Source organism: Anguilla anguilla, chromosome 2 (assembly GCF_013347855.1).
Source record: "Anguilla anguilla isolate fAngAng1 chromosome 2, fAngAng1.pri, whole genome shotgun sequence".
Classification (NCBI taxonomy): Eukaryota; Metazoa; Chordata; class Actinopteri; order Anguilliformes; family Anguillidae; genus Anguilla; species Anguilla anguilla.
Window position 1 is genome coordinate 12,753,544 of NC_049202.1, and position 22,887 is coordinate 12,776,430.

The 22,887-nt window shown below is 42.2% G+C and overlaps 1 protein-coding gene and 1 long non-coding RNA gene across 2 annotated transcripts; both read right to left on the bottom strand.

The window, feature by feature from the left end:
* Positions 1 to 6,926: 6,926 nt before the first annotated feature.
* On the bottom strand, positions 6,927 to 9,903 carry LOC118220118. The gene is made up of 2 exons (XR_004763919.1): positions 9,723 to 9,903; positions 6,927 to 7,177 (listed from the first exon to the last, which is right to left on the bottom strand). It is a non-coding gene; the product is annotated as an uncharacterized LOC118220118 (long non-coding RNA).
* Positions 9,904 to 19,283: 9,380 nt separating this feature from the next.
* Positions 19,284 to 22,389, bottom strand: LOC118220113 (cytochrome P450 26A1). The gene is made up of 7 exons (XM_035403739.1): positions 21,977 to 22,389; positions 21,508 to 21,732; positions 21,011 to 21,292; positions 20,727 to 20,876; positions 20,486 to 20,620; positions 20,234 to 20,386; positions 19,284 to 19,908 (listed from the first exon to the last, which is right to left on the bottom strand). Exons 1-7 carry the CDS (start codon positions 22,163 to 22,165, stop codon positions 19,570 to 19,572), a joined length of 1,473 nt encoding a protein of 490 aa, XP_035259630.1. The 5' UTR covers positions 22,166 to 22,389; the 3' UTR covers positions 19,284 to 19,569.
* Between the last annotated feature and the right edge of the window lie 498 nt (positions 22,390 to 22,887).

The window sequence follows — 22,887 nt, forward strand, 5'->3', positions numbered from 1 at the left end:
CATGTGTGTGGGTGTGTGCATATACGTGACTGTGTTTTCCTCATGGTGTGTGCATGTGTGTGGGTGTAGGTGCAGGTGTGGTCACTCTTTGACGTAGATCAGGTGAGAGCAGAGGAATGTGAGCTGTAGCTCTGATGTTTCTGGTGTACTGATCTCATTGCTGCTGGGCTGGTGGTGAGTAACCTGCCACAAGGATGACTGCCACAGCCATGGCAACTAATGTTCTACAGAAGAAATAAAACCTTCCCTTGCTTTTAAGCCGTCTAAATGCAGTTTTCACATCCAATTTTGTTAAGAGCGAGACCCCCCCCCCCCCCCCCAAATGAATGAACATATTCTGTAAGTTAAAGCTTTTCTTTGATAGGATCCCACCATTGAGAAATTAATGTCTTTGAAAACTTCCCACTCAAAGTACAAAAACCAATGGGAGCTGCCTGTTCACTTCTCTACCTTTGTGTACTTTGTTTGCCTTGGTGTAGGGTGTAACAACACATACTAAAAGAATTGGGTCAGGATGATCTGGACTTCTACCCTACGCCCATTCAGAAAAATGATAAGAACGTACATGGAGTGTGCATGCATCTTGAACCTTGCAGATTGTGTGTGTGTGTGTGTGTGTGTGTGTGTGTGTGACTCTGAGTGTAGATCCTTGGGTGTTAGCTCCAGTCCTCCTCCTTTATCTTGGAATAAATTCAGGGGGCAGTCCAACAGTCAGAGATGAAATGTGGAATCCCTGTTGCAGTCTTCTGCCTGGAGAAAGGGTGCTGACTGGAACCCTCTGTAGTCACACAGGGGTGAGACGCTCCTTTGGCCCTGAACCCACTGGAATGAGGTGCTACAGGTTGTTATGTAACCGAAAGTAGAAAATAAGTCTGCTTTTTGTAAAGCAGGGAGAGAAAACAAGTTGTGCGTAATTCGAACAACTTGACTATGAGAACAACGCTGTAAGCCTTGAATATCCAGGACTGAAGGTGGTTAATGCTTTTATAGCGATATTTTATAGCGATAAGTGAATCATCACAATCAGCCTTTTGTTTACGACCAAGCTGGCAACCCTGGTTTGTTGCATCAGTGCTGTGGACCATTTTGGGGTCAGCTCACAAAACGCTGTCTAACTCTGCCAAAGTGGCTCAGACGGACCGTGCACAAATCATTGAGGTTAGTTTTTGATTATTCATTCATTCATTCATTCATTCATTTTTAGTTACGTGACAACGGGGGTCGTTCTGGTCCTCAATTTGAGGTCAGCTTGTAATGAACCGTGGTTACAGTCGCATTAGCTGCTGCCTCTTCATGAGCTAAGTCAGGTTCATTTGCAGTTCATGGTAACACAATCATAATTTCAGACAGCGGTGATGCTCAATTATGCGTTTTGATGTGTCAGCCAAATAGCCTGGACTCTGGCGAATACGACACTTGACCTAGCTTGAAATCTTTTTAAAGCTCTATAAAGCTTCTGAGCTTAATTCCACATTGAAAATGTCCTGTATATGAAAAAAACATGTTGCCCTCTTCATCTCTGCTATGTAAATACTAAGCTGGCTTCTAGATTTTGGCCAAAAGTTTAATTTGAATATGTGGAAAGCGGTGTCTCACTGCCAATTAAGTATTGCCACATTATGCTGGACTCAAGTCTGTTTCTATTTCCAAAGAAAGAACAGATTTGCTAAGGTAAACTTTTTAACAGGTTTTGTGACACACGGAAGTATCAGCTCTGCACCTGCATGCTTGATGGTGCAAGGACTGAACACTTGTTGCAGAGCATTTCCTGATTTCATCACTCTCCCTCCATCTCCACGCCCGCGATATCGGGAATGAACTTGTGGTGCTCCCCATACACTGCCATGATGACAGCATTTCCTCAGGGGTCAGCGAGAGTTCACGGTCTCCCTGTGTGTGAAACATGGGTCTTTTAATACAGAGCGATTGCTGTTAACAAATGGGTGCTGGTCTGTTCAGTGTAGCTCCGCCCCTGCGTCCCCCCCCCCCCCTCCCGTTCCCAGTTCTATGCATCCAGGAGGTGTGAGGGGCTGGTGCGGAGTCATCCCGCCGGTGCCCGTCTCGGGCGCGCCGGCCTCACTTCAGATCTGCCCTCCAAAACAAAAGCATTCCACCTCTCCAGGCTTCGGCGCATTTCATTATCTGAGCCCCTTGCCATCTCGACTCCATCCTGCCTTCTCTTCTGCATTGTCCCACGCGTAGTCCCTCCGTCTCCCCAGCCGCTGGCTCGTCCTGATACCCATCAGTCTGCTCTCTGTCCTTGCACCACCCCCACGGTAGAAGACACTTCCATTCTTATCTACCTGTCTGCTGAACATATTTTTTTTTTACTTTCTTGTAGGGTTTTTTAAAAACCCTGCTCTGATTTTACTAGAACCTAAAGAATGAGTGACAGCTTCGCCTTTCTGACAGTGGCTGGGTATCGGACCCATTTTTACTATTTTCATGTGATGATTGTTGGGATTTTTTAAAGCATGTATTTCATTGCACCTCTGCCTCAGCTCTTTCTAATTGACGGTTGGCTGTTATCATGTCAAACTCATATAAAATTAGTTATATATTGTATGGCTCTTGTACTGTCATGTCTTGCTTTGGGGAAAACCAAAAATCCCCCCTGATCAAGCAGTGGCAGTTATTTTCTTGTTAGCACAAAATAAATTCTGAATAGTTCATACATCTCTTACGAACTCATCAATCATATGTCTGTGGATGGGGAATGTAAATTGCGTAAAACGGGGTGGTGTGTTATCGTAAAAAAGTAATTGAGGAAGTATATTTCCAATAAATTGCATACGCTTTTTAAGCCTTCTCGCCACAGCTAGGAGGAAAGAAGGGCGTTGTGCTTGCTGTGACACGACCTGTGCATTCTCGTGATTCTTGGCAGGGTTCACATCTACAGTACTGAGGAACTCTGGAGCTCTGAGACGCTCTGCCTGACAGATTCGCTGGGGATGGCAGCTTCCCAGGGTGAACTGCAGGGCAAGCTGGTGATAATCCCCAAAGTTTTTTCTGTTGAAACAGGGACGTAAAAAGACACTCGATGCCACAAGCGGTCAACTCTGGCGTTCCGAAGCGCTCCGGTGTTGTGTGGACAGACCGATATGCTGTTTTTCTCCTCCTCTACAAAGGAGACAAGACGGTCCTTTGATGGTGACAATGAAAGATGGGCGATGCTAAAACAAACACTCATGCTATGATTGATCATTTGATGCATGGCCTTAACAAAAGTGAAAATGGATGATGAATGTAATGCTAAGCACTGGAGGGTGGGAGGTCTCCCCGCAAACAGCTAATGGAGCCTCCGAAAACCGGGCTGCTTCTTACCTGAATGAGGTTTTCCCAAATTGGTATTGAAAATATTTGGAAATCATGCGAGTGGACCGGCATTGGAGTGGTTCCTGAGCCTCATTAATGCTTTCAGAGGTCCTTCATACCATTAAATGTGTAAATACACTTTAACCACACTCTGATTGCATAAGAATAAAATGACCACAGTGCCAAATATTTATCTAAGGGAATTTGGGTTTTAATACCCTTTGCATACTTATCATAGTTTCATTGTGGTCATAGGAATATTTACAGAAGGATCTACTTTTTAATTCAGTACGCTGACATGGATAGCCATCCCAAGTTTTCTGTTTTTTTTTTTTTTTTGGCTTACATAGTTCATGAAAATGATTCCAATCTTTATCTGTAACAGAATTCTTTTTTTTAAATGTTAAGCTGTTTTTCTACTTCTATTGAAAATAGGTGTTATACGGTAACCAATATCTGATATCCTTGACCACTTTTTTATAATTCATTAAAATTACTCTTGATGAAAAACTAGTAATGGCACCTTTTTAATATATATATATATATATATATATGTGTGTGTGTGTGTGTGTGTGTGTGTGTGTGTGTGCCTGTGCAATGCTCTGCAATTTGAAAGCTGGCGCTGTCCCACTATGTGCCGAAGTTGGCTCCATCCTTGTCTTGACGCATCTTGGATCATAAACGCCAGTGTATGAGCGCGTTTATGGAGGTGCCCTTCTTTGATCATTGCACCTTTATGGCCCCCAAAGGGCCTGATTTGCCCGCAGATCTAGCAGTCTCGTTCCACAGACCAGCAGACCCATGTTACGACCTGTATATCAGGCATCAAGCTGGCGTAAAATGCTAAGTAGCTGGTCACTGGGAGTCAAAATCAGTTCAGATGGGGGGGCAGGGAAGATGTAGGTATCCCGAAGTGTTGGGTTATGAGATCCTTATTTGAACCTGAAAATTCAGCGATATTGGCTGAGCCAAGTAGTGGAAGTGTATGCCATATGTCCGAAGAACTCCCAAAAAAGGGCGTAGATAAAATGAACCAAAATAAACAGTGTATGGTCTGATCGCCCTCGAGTCGAACCGTAGTTTTTTTCCTCATTACGCTACACCCCCGTCTTCATGCAGGACCATCCAGCAATTAACATGTCCAGGGCTGCCAGGAAGCCGAGGCTGCTGTGGACAATGCTGCTGCCAAGACGCTTTGTCTCCGGCTTAATGACGGCACTTAACAGGTACCGCTTCAGATTGCCTGCCCCAGCCCTGTGCTGTGAAATCTCTCCCCTGCACCCCTCACCCCCTCCTAATACACAAAAAGGCCTTTCCATTGGCCGGCAGAATTTATGTGAAAATTGTAGAAAAAAAAGTAGAACCTATGGCAAAAATTTCCTCACTGAACTTTTTCAGTTGTAACATTCTTCAAAGATATGGTCTTACTATGGTAAAGGTACATGTTCATATATCCTGAAGTTCTGTATAATACTTCTTTTATTTATAGTTCAACTACAATGCCACAAACGAAACTTTTTAAATTTCTGGCAAAAATAGTGCACTTTTGAACTGATTGTGAATGGATTGATGAACCCATCATAGACAATCCACTATAGAAGGGCTTATGAGATAACTATAACAAATTACAGCAGATTTTTCCCTGGAGGATGCATAATGTTGTTTGAATTGGCTATAAATAAGAATTAGCATCACAGAAGGTTGCTGGCAGGTCAGAGGTCTCTGACTGGAGCAGGACGGAGCAGTGGAGCCTGATGGGGGAGGCCGGTCTGTAAAACTGACCTTTTCCCCAGCTGTGAGAATATGCCCCTCACCTGTCGCTGTCCATCCCCTGGCCGGACATCCGCCCCACCTGGGCTGCCCGGGACAGCCTGATCACGCACAGGGAACATTTACTGCCACCGTCTCCCCCGGTTTTACCCAACCGCGCTTAACCGATTCAACGGCCCAATTCGGCCAGGCTCCCCAGGACGATTACCGGCTTTGGGCTGATCAGATCCAAACTAAGAACATTTACAAAGAAAATTTTTTTATCTCGTCATGGTTTTCTATGAGATAAATGCTATATTATCATATGCATGGGCAGGGCAGAGGGAGAACAGAATTATTTAAATATGACAGGTACATGTGGTGGTAGCTATGTCAGACCGCATTGATGCGGTACACTCATTTTTCTTTTTGCAAATTTTACAGAATTTCAGAATTTTAGTTTAGTTTGAATTCATTCTTCGAATGGACATTACATTTTGCAGTATGTAAAATGACACACGGAAGCTTAAATTATTTTTGCGTCATTAGCATCTCAGTAATGTAAATCCAAGCTTCCACATCTGGTGCAGGGGAGCACACTTGTGTCCCACGCCCTGAATCAAAGAAGGGGCTGAATGCTAAGCAGAAAAACATTGTAGGTAGGCACTGCGTTCGCCTTATGCTCAGAATGAAGAATGAGGTGGCTAATTAGCAAAGTAATGCTCACTGCCATTAAGATGTACCACAACTGATAGGTCACATGCCCCCAGGGACTTTTCACCCCAGAATCTTTATCACCTCTAGAATGTAGACTGTTTACCCTTCTGTTCCACACCTGGATTTTATATTTAGAGATGGTAATTACTCTGATCGATTTGCTGTTAAGGTTTTCTGTTTGTTTAGCTACCATTCGGTACAATGCACACAAAACATCTAATTGTATTTTAGGCCAAAATGAACGTTTCCCTCCAAAGTACGAAATTCCAACGACTGTTAAAATGCAGTTTAAGGCTATTTAAAGTGCGTGCCTTCAGTTTCAGTCTTTCCAACGGAGCGAAACAGTGTTTCCTATTAGCAATGATGGAGTGCCCCGATAAAAGAACCTGCCCACTTTCCCTGACACGGGAGTGAACCCGGCGAGCGCGAGGGGTAGAGATAATGGGGCGCAGGAATAGGGGTGAAACGTTGCGAGGAGCGTTCCCCCTCTCGCTGAGGTAATGGGAGATTTGCGGAGGGCCCCCCGTCAGAGAGGTAACTCTTTCAGCACATGTGTGCGCAGAAGTGTCCCACAGTCTCCCTGCTCTACGCTGCAGTGCCTGCCCTCTCGGTGAACTGGCCGGTCTCCTCGCCGCTTCGCTCTGATCCCCCCGCCGCGGCAGCTGTCTCCAAAGCCACGGACACCGTGGGCAGACCCGCCTCGGCCTCTCTCTCCCGCGCGCGCGCGCGGCGCTAAGGCGTCCGCCGGGGGAAGAGCGAGTGACCCCTGTCCTCCGTGCCTCGTTCGGGAAGCCGCTAGGGTTGCGCGGACTCGCATACCGCGGCGACCAAAAAATGACTCCGCCTATTGGATCGTGTACTTGATGGATGGAGGAGCGTATTGAGTGTCAGCCGTATCAGTTGAAGCGTGCTGCTTTTCCCCCAAAGTTGGAAAAGGGGTCACAGCAACTCGCAGAGCAAACTGGAAACTTGTATTGACAGTGTTGGTGTCCTCATAGGTCCAACAGTTAAGCCTTTTTATTTTTTTAAATACGTTGAGCAACTTTATAAGAATAATTTTATACATTTTCTGGTTTGAATGGTTCCAGGCTTTGTGTCTGTGAATATTTTCATGACCACAAGTTATACACCTTCATAGCTCATAATAATCTTTTTTTGTTTATTGTACCGGATAATTATATTGTTATGCGTTAGATATAACGCAGAAGACTCCCAGTTGTGTGGCTCTCCTTCATGTTAACTTACATTTATCAAGGTGGGTTATTTTCACTGGATGAGGTCTTGTATGAGGATAGCGGGGAGAAGGTGCCGGTAGCTTGAAGCCGCTGCCTGCGGAAGTTGTGCGTGAGTGTTGAGAGCTGTCAGCCAGCTGGTCATCCTCACTGCTGTGAGGGCACTGTGGAGAAAGTCGAGCACAGTTCACATGCAGGACAGATGCTACTCAGGGTGCACAGGACTCTTAAGAACAGGAGGTGCACAAAAACCATGATCTCCCCCTCCTAATGTGTCAGGAGGTGCAGGTTTTTATCAATTCATATTTGTAATCACAAGTTGAAATCTTGATACTTTTAAATTATAATCTCCAAAAACCTTCTCCATTCACACTATTGAAGCAAAAAAATAAAATTAAAATAAATAGTTAAGCTATTCTTTAAGTATTAAACACCTTTTCTGTGGAAAATTGAATTGAATCTTACCAAAGACACAAATTTATTCAATGGCCATTGTCTATATCTAGCAAGGAGATGAAGGAGCTTTAAAAAAAACTCAGGGAAACAGTTGTGGAAGATGCAGATCCTGATAAGGGTATTATGTAAGTCTAAGTCATTAATAAGTAGGCAGGTGTATTGTACCTCCTGGACAAAACTGGCATTTCTAACTGACAAGAAAAGCCATTACTGAGAAAACTTAATCCAATCCTGTATGGAACAAAGCATTCAAGTGAGGTCTTATGGTCAGATGGTCAGTCGTCGAAACATTATATCTGATGCAAACCCAACACTGACAGGCCACTTTTGTGGAGTGACCAGGAAATTAGTGAGCCATAGACCCATCTTGACCATTAATTCTATCGCTTTTTCAGTTCCTGTTGGCCTCAAAGTGGTTTTGCTAACCAGTTTCATCAGCTTCTCAGTTTTGAGAGACAGCCTGATATACATTTATTTATAGCTATCAACATCGTTATGATTGAATTTACACATCCTCAAAGTAATGTTCAGTGACTGGATTTCTGTATAATCATGTACGGATCTCTCACTCTCAACAAATTCATTCCTGAGTTGTTTTGAAAACTCCTTGGTCTTCATGATAAAATATTTGCTTGAAGTTCACAACCTGACTGGGAACTCATAATGAAACAGGTGTATTTCATTTAATGTATTTTGCTGAAGTCACAAAATCATCGGTGTGCATTTTGGGGACTTGAACTATATTCACTTCTATGAATATATACCTGGAGGACACTGTTTTTCAATTGTACGTGCACTATTCAATCCAGTTGTATATGAATTAATTGATTATTTCAGTGCTGACACATTGCTAAGTGTTAATGATAGCTCATAGTAACTAGGGTTTTTAAGGTACTTATTCCTGGCATCTTAAAATACCATCATGCTCATTAACATATTTCAAGTCCTGCGCTCCAGTAGTACTGTTAATAGTATTGTGTCATACCTGGGAAAACTCCTGGTGAGCTGTCTCTGTGGCTCCAGAGACAGCTTCAGAGATTAGGCCTCACAAAGAGGCTAAAGGCAGCCTACAGCCTCTTATCTCACAGCCCCAGAGAATTCACAGCAGGTCTCCTGAAGAGGATTTCTCTCAAGGATTATCAAACCGAGGGGGGAGGGCAACACCGTATATATTTTTTATTAAATCACAGGGAGAATGGGCTGAAACTGTTCTGTCTATAGAGGCTGGCACTGTCAGATGAAAATTTCCCACAGGCTTGGCACACGCACCTCAATACATTCATATTCTGTGGGGGTGGAGGGGGTCTGTTTTTGAGGGCATAGCTTGGGTGATGACCCCCCCCCCCCCTCCCGCTTTTTATTATTATTTTTTATCAGTTGTGACTTGCTCTGGGGTAAGTTGGTTTTAATTAGGTGAAGTTAGAGCTTTATGTAAAGCATGTGGTGCAGCGTGGATCAGATGGATCCAAACCGCAGCTTAAACACCACTTCGGCAGAAGATAGGCTACTTGCTGGCCCCAGCACAGAATTGTCAATGATTGTGTCAGGAGGGGTGCTGGCATGCAGAATGATTTACTAATGTTTTATCCCATTTTATTATTTTATTATCTTACATTTTATTCTATCCTATTTTATTCGTTTATATTGTGTCTATTTCCTGTTGTATTGTTTTATTCTATATTTTCCTGTTTTAACTGTTTATTATTATTATTTCCTTGGTGTGAAGCACTTTGGGCTGCTACTGCTGTATGAAAGGTGCTATATAAATAAAGTGTATTATTATTATTATTATTATTATTATATTAATGTACTATAGAATAGAAAAATTCGAGAAAAAAAAAATGTAGAAAGTATGATTTGCCTATGCATGCTACATACGCAGATGGTAGCCTTATGGGTTGAACTAAGGGAGCGGGAGTCTAAAGTTCTTTTTATTGCTACTGAAATTGATGGGTGTTGAGAGAAATAATGCTCGTACCTCTCACAACCTTGTGAGGAGGCTTCCTGGCAGGGCAATGAATTTGTAATTGTGCCGCTCAGGACAATGGTCTTCAAAGGGATGGTCCTCACAAATGTGTCAGGGATGTGTCACATCCTTTCGCAAGCTTCTGGCCCCCAGTGCGGTAAATGCCACGGGACTCCATCCTCGTCTGCGTTTATGACCGCTGAGGTATTCGCGTGTAGAGGATTTTTCAACAGTGTGTAAAAAAACCAAAGTAAACCCTCCGCCACCCATCCCTATCTTTTTCCTACCTTCACGTCTGTCCTACAGGGTTTTTCTGGGGACACCGTCAGTGCCTGGGGTCCACTGGGGTCCACTGTGACAGGGTGATACATGGTGACCAGATATGTGTTGTTGCCCTCAAGTTACACGGAGACTTGTGTATCCCTCCTCCTCCTCCTCCTCCTCCTCTCCTTTTCAGTTCCCCAAATCTCCTCATTAATCTGAAATATCAAAATTTAGCCTTAACACGACAGAATCATTTCAAGGCCTCTCAAATCACTGCAAAGAAAGTGCTATGTTTAGAATTTTAAGTACAACTGTAATTTCATGCAACCTAAGAAACATGCTTAAAAGCCATAAATGATGTGCACTATAGAGAATATACTGACATTTAGTGTGATTTCATTCATGATGTACTACTGCTGCAGATAACAGCATGCAAACATTATATTGAAGAATATATTGTGTAGTGTTACACACAGTGAAAAATACATTTAAGTCACCTTTTGAATATCACTTTTAAGTTTATAATTATGCCAAACTGGTAAGCTTTGTGTCAGAACTGTGTCCTGCATTAGGTTCAGCATTTAGTGGTCTTTAAATGTTTTGGGAGAAAAAGGAAAGAAAAGCAAATTAGGCTGTAACAACAGCACAAGTTTGTTTTCATTCCTGAACCAGTTATGCCTAGTGCTGGTTTGCACAGGCTAGTCAGGGCACCAGCCGGCAGTGCACAAACGCACAAGAGTCACGACCCTTTTGTTTGGTTTTTCCTCCTGTGTTCCAGACCGAGAGGAAAGCCACCAGCAGGACCCAGAGACGCAAGTATGAACACAAAACCTCTGAAAGAATGTTATTAAATAGTGGAGCAGAGCTTAGCTCTGCTACAGCAATGCCCTCTGTGCATGGGGAACTCAGCAGAGCCCTAAAACACACACAGGGCCGGTGAATAGCACTGACCAAACAGCTAGACTTGATTTTCATTCGCTGTGACTTTGTTTGTACTTCCAATATGAAGAGGGTTATAAAATAATTACAAGGGTGGGTTGTACAGCCTGGGTGTGTGTGTGTGTGTGTGTGTGTGTGTGCGCGTCTGTATATCTGTGTGTGTTTGTGTGTGTGTGTGTGTGTGGAGGGCCTCCAAACCTGTCATCCTCCGTAAATGTTGCACGTTCACCTTCTGGGCTTAGTACTCCTCTGGCTTCTCTTTAAATGCAGTGCCTTCGTGGAACTGCCTGCTGTGCCCTGACAAAGTTCATGGTTGAGCTGAACTTTTGAACTTATTGCGGTATGTGACATGGCAGTACAGTCTAAATCAACCTTGCACTGAGTTTTTATAGCATAAACAACAATGTTAATGACACCATGGTTTATTTGCCCTGAGAAACACAAGAGTTCATACATTTCCTTGCCATTTGTCCTCTCTCTCTCTCGCTCTCTCTCTCTCTCTCTCTCTCTCTCTGTCTCTCTCCTTCTGTAAAAAGCTCAAAAACACTTTTGCGTCTGCCTCAAGGAAGCAGAGAAATGAAAACAAGTCACCTTAAATGCTGATTTAGCAGCGACCGGTTAACATTTTGATGAACTCTACCTGACCTCGAGTCAGAGGCTTCCCTGGAATGAGTCGTATCAGTATTTGTGATGGGAATGAAGCCTCATATCTTATTTCACAGACTTTAGGGCTGGGAGTTCACACAGGCGGCCTGCATCAGACGGAGCGGTTTACAGGCGGAGACTTTGTTTGTAAACTGCCTTCCTAGGCTATAAAAAAGGAGTGGTAACATTCATTGCAGTCAACCATGGGTTGACCCGGTTTACAGATGGTTTTAAAAATAGCTACTTATGCGGGGACCTCAGAGTTCAAACAGTCAGCCAACAAAAAAACTATGGAGTTATGGTTGAGTGCTTTGGTGGAAAAATCAAACCACATTGTCCCCATGTCCCCATTTTTTTCTGGTGTGTAATTGGTATATATCGGTCATATGTGTTTCAGTTTATGCAATATGAATTGTGCTGATAGATGAAGTAACTTACTTAAATAATTGGGTATGCCAGCTTGCTGAAAATGTATTGCCAAAGCTTAGCAAAGTTAGGTCAATTTGCTTTCATGACATTTTTCATCATTAAAAGAGACATTTTGGAATTATAAACAAATTTATTCTAATAGCAAAACGATTTCTGTTTTCCAGAATATGGTCATCATTCATGCAAAAGTATAAACAAAGTACCTTTCGGTGGGTATGCAACCAAAGAACAACATTACACACAACACCTGCCGTGACTACGTTTGTATGTTGCAGTGCTTAACTGAATACCAGTCTTTAGTTTGGAAAAGTTACTGAGCTGCAGTTTATTTTTAAATAAATGTAAATGACCAGGAAGTGTAAGCAGTATGTTGTCTGACCGTATTACCCCAGCTGGGAGGGAAATGGAGAGGAGACAAAGCTCAGATGAAACTGCCATGGGCCTTTGTCAGTCATGAACTCTGGAGGATGTCTGAACTTGTCTTCATAGGGACTGACTGGAGGAATGCCGCAGTAACAGATGTTGTCTGAAGCGGCTTGTAATTATCACTCACCTTGACGAGTTCTGCTCTAGAATCTGTCTCTGATTCCCTTTGCATGGCTGGATTGTGCACTCATAAGAAGTGAGCAGAATGGAAAGTGCATCCTTTTGTTGTGCGGTTGTCAGATGGCGGGCATGTTTATTATGCTAAGAGAACCTTTTCTCTCCAGTTTGTGGCATGGAAAAACAAAACCTAGTGATTGAGGTGTCCTGCTACTGACAGGTGTTATTGTGTGCTCCATGGCCAAAGTGTTTCTGTACCTGTTGACGTTTTCTTTTGCTTTATGAACTTAATTAGTAGTGATTTTAATTAAATAGTAGGTGGGTGGAAACTTGTCCATTAGCAAGTGTGCCCATTGTGGCCTTCAGGACCATGGCTGGGAGGTGCCAGTGGAGGATGTCTCATCTTTGAAGTCTGTAAAGGTCTACATGTAGCCTAACACTAGTAAATCAGTCATTGTGAAATCACTCTTTAGATGACTTTGTAACTGAAATCAGCATCATACATGTTGTATTTATGGCATAAAATTAAGCCTTTTTGACTTTTGAATGAATCATGAACTTGTTAAACGTACCAGGCCCTGTGCACTGGATGCTGACTTTGTGTTCTTTCTATACACAAAGACAGAAATGAACACTGACAATTGGCGTTTGTTGTCCCTTTGCAGATCTGAGCACTGTGCCTCGTTACCATAGAATTATAGATATGCAGGGACTTCTGGAAATGTGGATATTTGGTTGCTGTAAGGCAGCAGGGGTGTGGGGGGAATTGGGACCACTGACCTGTAGGCATAGGGATTTCTCTTTTCTAATAGGTGGAGGACATTTTTAGACCACCTATAGGGAAGCACAAAGGCAGTGGGGGAGAGTTGTACCGGACACTCCAAATTACCTAAGCTGTACGTAGTGTTGGGCTCTCCTGACTCTCCTGAGACCTGCCGTTAAAGCAGCTGGTGCACTGCATGGATTGCACAACTTGAAATGGAGACTTCCCTTGAAAGTCGCTAGGCTCCCAACTATCTGGGCAGTTTCTCTTATCATGAAATAATCTCTCTGTGTCCAGATCCACCTGGTCACCAGTGGTTATGTTGTTGTGGATTGTCTGGCTGATGTCTATAGGGCTCCTTCAGTGGGTCTGCAGCATCTCTTCCCCTGTCTTAACAGGTATTAAGAGAGTGTCAGACTTACATGGTGACTGACTTGTTTAGTGGTGCATGCTCTTAATGTCTTAATGACAGAACAGAATTTTGGTACTGTAACTGAGTATTTGAAAGGATACTGCAATATGTAATGTCATAATTGCTTCTGATTGTTGCCTGACATGTATCCGAACTGCAGTTTAAATAATATCCTAGATTTGAAGTTGAGTTCAATATTTGAAAAGTACTTTCTTGATTGTGCAACTTATCTCAATATGTGGGTCTGACCATCATAAATCTGCTCAACGGTAATTGTAGAATTGTGGACTAGATGTTCAGCCAAGGAATTTCTGTACCTAAAAGAATTTTAACACAGAAATGTATTCAAAAACCTTTTGTGTGCTGCTTGATAAGTGCTGTAAATGTAAATTAACATGTTTTACTTTATTCTAGAACAAGGTGAGCACCAATACCATTTTATCCACTCAGCAGCATCCCATATTAGCCTTTATATATATATATATATATATATATGTGTGTGTGTGTGTGCGTGTGTGCATGCATGTGTATGTGTGTATATATAGTTTTTAAAAAAAATTTTTATCCCCTGATATTTTGTATTCTGAGCTGAGATAAGCTTCATCACTAAATGAATGAATACATTATTTTTGGTGACTCATTGCTGCCTTTTTTTTCCTTAACGGAGGGGAAAGGGGGCATGGTTATCATTCATGCTACTATTTCACTGAAAACTGAGAAAACTGACATCGTCTCCCTTTACTGGGCCTGAAGAAAAGCAGCACTTGAACTCTATCAGGGTGTAGCTGTTTGCAGTTTGCACTGAGTGAAAGCATTCCCCATTAATGTGGGATCCCTAGCTGTCAGGTCCGTCTCTGGCATAAGTAATACGCTTCCATGGTCTGGGGGCTGTATTTGGACAGTATTCAACTGGGGGCAGGAATACCATGATTTTTAAGTCATCTGAATCTTTAAGAAGCTTTGATCTTTGACCAAAATGGAACATCAGGACTAAGTCTTTTATGTGCATTGGACAGGACAAAATGATGTTCCCTTTGGGAAAATGTTCACGTGTCATCAATCAATTTTTCACTTTGTGATATGTTGCTGGAAAATGGTGTAGTATTGCTTTTATTATTTTCCCCATTTTTCTTCAGTTTTAGAATGACCCTCTTTTCACCGCTGTGCCACTACCCACTTAGGAAGCACACACATAATGCATGAACACTTCTGATGGACATGCCCAAGATCCAGTCATATTTTCCCATGCTACAAGCCACACGGTATACTAACAGGATGGTTGGGGCTTACTGGGGGGAGGGGGGGGCAACTGGGTACATTGTCCCAGTCCAAGGTGGGGGGGGAGGGGTCTGTAATTTTGTGGTAGATGTTTTTGTCCCAAGCTCAGGAATAATATAATAATTTTGTAAGCCCTGTTGACTGGAGGTACATCTCTGATAGCTGTTATCCTGTAGGTCAGGAGTGTCAAACTCCAGTCCTGGAGGGCCACAGTGTCTGCTGGATTTCGCTGTTTAAGCACAAGTGATTAATTCAAGTCTTTGATTGGCGAGTGTCTGCAGACCTTGTTCTCAAGGCCTTAATTGGCTGCTTATTTAAAGGAAAGCGCAGTTACCTGGAGTCACTGTGGCCCATCAGGTCTGGAGTTTGACACCACTGCTGTAGATGTTGGGTGAGTAGCTAGAGGTTGCTGAAGCAACAGTAGCCCAAGACGCTCTGGCTCGCAAACTCACCTTATCCTGATGGGACAAAGCCAGTGTTATTGCACCACTGCGGACTAGCAGTTGTAGCTGCTGAATGACATAGCCCAGAGTTTAATGATCAATGTCTAGGCTGTAGAGCTCAGGCTGCACTTTCCCTTACTGATTACTCTCTGGAGCCAGGACATTGTTTGCTTCCTTATGTTGTTGTTATCACGCACTTCGCAGATTTCTCTTTGTCAGCTGTGATCCAAAATCACAGCCCTCGGGTTCCAAATCCACTTCTTCCTTGCAAGTAATTCTATTGTTTTGCTTGAACATAGACCGGACTTTGATGATCGGTTATTTGCTGGAGCAAATGACTATAGGGCATCCCACTACTACCATAACAATATAGTAACCAGCATCAGTGTGATTCAATTAATGCAGATGAGTTTCCCCCTCTCGCACCTGAATGTGGTGTTTTTACAAAGCCACTCAGATTTGATTCTTATTATTCTTCGGAATCAATTCCATATCACCACTGTGGACTTTGTAAATGCGTGATGGAAAAGATGGTGCCGTAAGTCAAGCCACTTTGGAGATGTCTGACCATGGGGGCACAAGGTTGAGTTTCAGTACTTTGTACCTTTTCGTGTTTGCTGTGAAGTGCATGAATTTGTGAACAGTTATCTGTCTCGATCGCCTTACTACACGCCTGTTTTTACATAATTCTTGTAATCAGGACGTCTTTTAATGGCATTAAATAGATTTTTTTAGCAAATTATCTTTTGAAAATTACATTGCCTGGGATTGAGCACGTAAATTGCCTTCTGCGGCGTAATTTTGTCCGTTTTAAGAACCATTTCTCGGCTCAAATTAATTTGACTTTACATTGACTTTCCAAACACAGATAGATGCAGAAAACCAGTCGGTCTGCAAAAGGAAAATCCATTTGACAAATTTACACCATTTGCCATTACTTTAAAAAATTCAGGAATATTCAAGTATTATCAAAAACAATGAGTGGCCCACCTATCAGTGTAAAGAGTATAGATTGCAAAGGAGATGTGCACTTATTAGATGGGTACTACTTAGGCTGGAGGAAGAATGGAGAATATCATGCCACTGCGGCACCGTGTCTCTTTTATCATTGAACTTTGCCTGACCCCAGGAACCCAGAAAAGCTTTTCCTGATTATAATGATTACAGAGGGGTAGCTAATATATAATCTAATTGAGAGTTTGTGAAAGGACCTGATATGTCTCCGCAGGAGGGCAAGAGTGCATCAGACATACAAATAACGTTAGGAGCATGTTCATTGACTTTCCTGGAAGTCGAAATCCCATTTTCACTCCTGCAAAGGAGGAAAATATCACCATTAATGAGGCCATTACCTGATCATCATCTGTTTACTCTGCCTGCTGTGCGCTGTAATAAGCTTGGTTGGAGCTGTTGATGCCTTCAGTAAGACCTCTGAGAACCAGCCGCCACATAGTTTAACTGGGATATTACCACAGAGCCTTATAGCTGGGTGGAGAGGGGACTTGCAGTTCAATTGATGAACAGTAACAATTCAATGGGGAGAGAAGAAAGAATTTGACTGTGAAATGTGAGCGTTATCGATAGTTTAATTTTATGTATTGATTTTCATTTATGCATTGTATGTGGTTTTTATCAATCTGAAAACTGAATTTTGTTCAGGTACGGATGCAGTAATGATAAGGTTTGTTTATGTTGCTGGGCTGACTTGCAGCTACATATAGGCATACCTAAATCCCATTTGTAACTGGATTGGATATTGACCAGTTTGTTTTAGGTGAAGATTCAGCTGAATGCTCATATGTCAGATAAAATTGAGGTTATATGTTGGGTAAAAATGAAAGAGGTTTGGACTAACACTAGTTCCAAAAATTACCCTAATATATTACATTGGTGCCCAACTTAAAGGTGCGGGTGAAGAAATAACTATATACAATATTCATTTGGGCACGGTTATAATAAATTAGGTTAATTTTTGGAACTACTGTGCAGTATGCAGAATTACTTTTTCCTACGTTTACTACAATTTTATTCATGCACCTGTACTATATATTGACATTCATCAGCAGTCAATAGTGTTCTCTTATTTTCTGGTTATATTATGCGGACATTTCTCCAGTCTAGGCTACTCATACAAAAGAGGAGAACCACCATGTGGTTGCGTTCTTATTTGTAGGTTTATGCCTCTACACATGCCATAGGTGTGAGTTATTTGCCAGTATTTTTCAGAAAGTGAAGCAGGCAACATGCTTACATGTTCCAGGATTTTAGATGATATGTTGTGTTTTTGTTTCACACCTGGCCCTACCTGCGGCCTAGTGAATTCACTTCCCCTTGCCACATACACTTGAACAAGTAAGTGTGTGTATTTTGTGTTTTTTCCTGTGATTCCTTTTAGGCCCCATTGTTTTGTTAGTGGTGAAGTCAGACCCCCCCCCCCCCCCCTCTTTAGAACCTAATAGTGGCCCTTATTCCTCCTCCTTGGAACTTCAAATTTACTGTGCTGAATAACAAATGGCACAGTGTGTGAAGCAAGTCCGGCAACAATGTAGGTCCAGCCGCAGTTACGTTGATTTACTCGGCACGATGTTCGGCTCGGGGGACTGAATAAAAAGAAGTGGGGTTTTAAACTTCTTTCATTGCGCCGTAATAAATTCCGTATATGCTCTTGCAAATTCGGACAAAAAAAAATGGCTGGTAATTGAGAGTTGCGGTAAAAAAAACAAAAGTTTTGTTTTCCCCCGTGATGTTAAACAATGGGCGAGGCGGACGTTCTTTACAAGGTGATAGGAGGGAAAAGTTCAGCTGCATCTATCACGGCGGGCTGGACCTGCAGGGATAGGAGGGATGGACATAAAGGTGTCAGCCATGGAGCTGGGAGGGTGTAAATCAGGAACCGCAGACCGGGCCAAGGAATGGCCAAACGGTGCATCTGCCAGCCTCGCAAAACGCCTTGTTCTCCCAATGTCATGCAAGGACATGTCCCTTCCCCATGACCCAGTGTGCTGGGAGACGCCGCCATTCAGCGCTCCAAATGCTGCCCAGCCTCCCCGTCTGAGGCGCTCCTCCGCGTGAACTCTGTGCCACCCCGTCTCCCTGCCCTCACTCTTCCTTCAGCTTCTGCTTGAGATATCGTTCTTTGCAGTTCAATTTCCTGAGTGAAACTCTGGTTTAATTGCAATACCTTTTCTTTTTTTTTTGTCACCTACTCCGCTGGAATACGCTTTGCAAAGATGGCAAGATTGGGCCTACCAATTTTTTTCTTTTTAGGTTCTAGGTCAAAAGCCACTGCTGCATATCTTTCCATGAATATGAATGTTTATGCACGCAAATAATTAAAATATTAACTTATGGCCTTATTACATGCATCAGAGTTATGTGCCACATCAGTATGTGGAGCTAATGCCAAGGCTTTAACATTTCTCTCATCAGTTTAATTTATGGTTTACCCCATTGCTTCTTGTGGTTCTGGGATTTTAGCCTTCATAACTTTCAGCTGCTGTTTCTTAAAACTGGGTCAACACACCTTCCTGGAGCTTTTTCTTTTCAGTGAGTACTTGAGTTGTTCTCAGCATTTCGTGATTTAAAAAGCAATGGCAATATCAATATTATATTCAACTTTCAGTCACACACTGACTGTATCTACAAATTTGGTGGGTTGCATGCTTTCATATTGTGCACCCACAATTATTCATGTGTTAGACTGGCCAACATTACCAAATCTGGGTTTTTGTAGTTTATTGATGCATCTGGAGAAACACTTGTAACCTACATGAACCTTGCAAGTTATTTTTCCAGATCAGTTGGTCTTAAGCCAACTTATTTGAAGGCAAGCAACCAGTCGTGAAGTCAGAATTTGAGCACAAGCGTGCTCAACATTATTTTGTCCATTTTACAGTTTGCTATACCATTTTATGGTCAAGAATATTATGAGTTTTCCTCTGATTAAGCCATTGAGAGCTAGGATATGAAGGCTAACCTGGAGAATGGACTGATGTGGCAGAAGCACTCATCAGTCCAATATACTGAATTACAGAGGAAACTATTGTGTAAATGTGTAAAGATTCATTGATAAGTAAGAAACAGTCATGATTCAGTTACAGGGTTTTTTTCTTTGAAAACATTTTATTAAATAAAAGCTTTACAGTAATGTGTAACTTAAATAAGATGCATTAAGATACAAAATGCTACTTAACTACATTACAAATGTACACAACATTTACAGGTTGCAAAGAAACGATAGATCCATTAATATGTAGTGCTTAAAGTTTTTGTTTACAAAAATATTGTTGAGTTTATATAAATATCTATTGTATTAAACTATACAAGTTAAAACTAAAATGACAAACACGGTCAGTTAATCTAAAATAATTAAATAAGACTATTTACATATTTTCAAGCTAACAGTTCACAACTCCTTTTTAATTATCAGTATAGTTGCAGAATTTTGTGGGGAGGTTGTCCACTGGGTAAACAGTTGGGCCTGTTTTCATAGTTGGTGGTCCATTCAACAGGGTCCAGTTGCATTTTGTGGTCAGCTCAACTAGGAATATCTTCAGGACGACTTTTGCAAATTCCTTGCCAACACACATCCTTGAGCCCCCTCCAAAGGGGATGTAGTTAAACCTGGAGGAGTCTTCGGGAGACTTGCACATGAATCTTTCTGGCTGAAATTCCTCCTTGTTGGGGAACACATCCGCAACATCGTGTGTGTCACATATGCTGTAAATGACATTCCATCCTTTTGGGATCTGGTAACCCTGGACAAAAAAAATTAATTGGCAATTAAGATTAAGAAGTTGATACCGGGGGCTTTCAGTACACCCCAACAATATGTCAATCTCTAAAAACTAATTATTTTTTGCCATACATTCACAATTCACATGGAAATTGTGCTATACTATCTTACTTGAGGCATGTCTGAAACTATGTGTATAGCAGTTATTTTAACTAAGTGTCTTGACGTGATTTAAAGTTGCCTCTATGATTGCCCAAACGATGCCTATACTGGCAAGTCTAACTTCTATGCTTTAGAGTACTATAATGGCATTTTCTTGAAAACCGGGATATCTGATTTAAACTTACGTCGATTTCGAACGTCTTCAGAGCCACACGGAAGCCTCCAGGGACAGGGGGGTTAATCCGCAGGGTTTCTTTGATAACACACCCCGTGTATTTCAGCTGTTCCAGTAACTCTATATTGAGAGTTTTCTCTTGGGGACACACGCCTGTTAATCCCTTTAGGAAATATAATAGTGCATTTCATAAATACCGACGGGGGACAAAGTTTCCATAACACGGATATTTTTTGTGGTTATTATGCATGTACTTTCTTACCCTCTCCTGAAGCTCCTCTCTCACGCGCTGTATCACGTCCTGATTCAGTCCAAGGAACATCACCAGAGAGGTGGCAGTGCTGGCCGTAGTCTCATGACCGCCGAAGAGTAATTCTGTCGCAGACTCTTTGAGCTCCTTCGAATGGGAGTAGAATTGTATTTTAACATCGGCAGTATCAGTAAATGTTACGAAACGTGGCCTAAAACTGTAAAATGCTAAGCAGTCATGACATAGTAATTACCTGCATGCTGAGTGGTTCGTCGCTTCGTCTACAGTTTTCAATTAACAGCTGGAGCGCATCCTTGGGTTTTCTCTCGTCAACGCTGTCCTGGATCTTCTTTTGTATATTTTCTTCGATTTTTGAATGAATGAAATTGCGAGCTTTCAGACCCTATGGAATCAACAATAGAGTCATGTTCATTTATACAAAAATAATCGCGGCACAATACTGAAATGCATGATGCGCTCAAAGACGCGCTTATGCTAAAGCATCAACTGCATTGACTTGGATCTTTTGACACATACCCGGTATAACCCGCTGAATGGAACATCGATTGGGAGGGAGAACAGGTTCTTTTTCATCTCTTCGAATGCCTCCACTAATTCCTCCTCGTCTGTCTTAATTTGGTCGGGGTCGAACCCCAGCAGAATCCTCATTGCAATGCGGAACATGAGCCGCTTCATCTCCGGATAAACCAGAACGCAGGAATCGCTCTGCATCCAGTCCTTTACTGCGCATCTCACCTCCTCGCGGATAACGGGGATGTAGTTCTCCAAGGCTTCACGTGAGAAGGCTTTCATAAGCGCCTAAAAATATGAAGACTGTTAACGAAAACATTACAAGGCACTCCATCGTGGAAAGCATGAGACGATAAACTGGTTCACAAAATATAAAGAAAGATGCTAAACTAAGCCATGTTGAAATGTTCTAACTATGAAATACAGCTAGCAAATATGCCAGTAGAATGGGATAACCCTTCTGGACCATGTTCACGAGACGAAAATACCCTCTTTGAACTTACCCTTTTCTTGCTTTTGTGCTGTGCACCATGCACATTGGAGAGAGTGTCGGAGCCCAGAATGCTTCTCACAGACGCCGGCCAATAACCAGCGACAAGTTTATGTTCACCCAACAGTATCTGCCTCACATTCTCGGCTCCCATTATTCTCACAGTGGGGTTGCCGAACAGATGAGTTTTATAAATAAATCCGTACTTCTGGCGCTTCATCCGGAGGAATTTCCTTCTCTGTAAGAGGAAACAACGTGATGATTGTTTTTCTACTACTGCCATCTCCACGATACACGGATAAAAGTAAATGAGTCAATTTCAATATATCATATTGATACTGCAGCGGCGGACAACACACATCAATCCCAAATACTTAATATTTATATTAGCGAGTTTTCTCATTCACACATCTCACCGTCACACCAAGAATCACTTCTGTCTCATATGTATATTTCAGAACACTGAAAGGTTCGTGCCTTACCTGCAAAACCAGTTGAAGTGTCTCGCCAAGAAAGGGCAAGCCCATTGTACCTGGAGGAAGGGGACGCTGGCAGCTCGGATCACGACCACGAATCATATACATTTGCCACAACTTAACTGCAACTAAAAAGAGCAAAACTGGAAGTACCAGAGTGCAGAGACACGTTGCAACTAAGGTGTACAAACCCATTTTGATATTATACTCGAAGACTACAATTTTAGGGTTACCAGACACTTTTTCAGAGATGTCACAAGAGTTTGCGCTCTACTGGTAAGTCTCAAAGTTTATACGCCCTTTTATACTCTTTCCACAGGTCTCGGCCTCCTGTTACCTTGGTCAGATAAATTAGTTCACACAAAGTTCATCTTTAATTGTGGTGTCATCTCGCTCCGCCCACAAGGGAGAAGCTACTCCAAACCCTTAACCATTTGTTATAAGCGCATTTTAATACTACCTCCCGTAGAAACTAGACAATCCTGGCATTTAACTTTGAAAAGGTGTTAATTCCCCAACACAATAGGAACCATCGAGGGTTCTTTGTTGCAAATATTCCGCAGTTTACACTCATTACTGTGCCTTGAGTGGTGTGTGTAATGCCCGGGGCGGGCTTAATTGAACAGCATTTAAAAGATTGAGGAAGGTATTGATACCTTTAAATCTCTTAGCAAAATAAATCAAGTTATTCCCTCGTTACTTTAAAAAATATTTACGTTTGTAAATGTTATTTCAAACATACGAGTATTGCCCCAATATTAGTTCAGAACCTGTATAATTACAAAACTTCAGTAGCATCACAGGATGATATAGTGCAAACATAAATTACTGCATCTAACGCGTACAATGCACATGATGGAAGAAATATATGGACCAGTTGAAATTTAGATTAGCGTGGAATATATCCTGATTTCCAC

Coding starts and splice junctions, on each gene's coding strand:
- LOC118220113 (XM_035403739.1), bottom strand. CDS start 22,165: ATGGGTTTGTACACCTTAGTTGCAACGTGTCTCTGCACTCTGGTACTT. Junction 20,621..20,726: donor ACGAACCACTCAGCATGCAG/GTAATTACTATG, acceptor TCCCATTCGAAG/GAGCTCAAAGAGTCTGCGAC. Junction 19,909..20,233: donor TGAAGACGTTCGAAATCGAC/GTAAGTTTAAAT, acceptor TTTTTTGTCCAG/GGTTACCAGATCCCAAAAGG.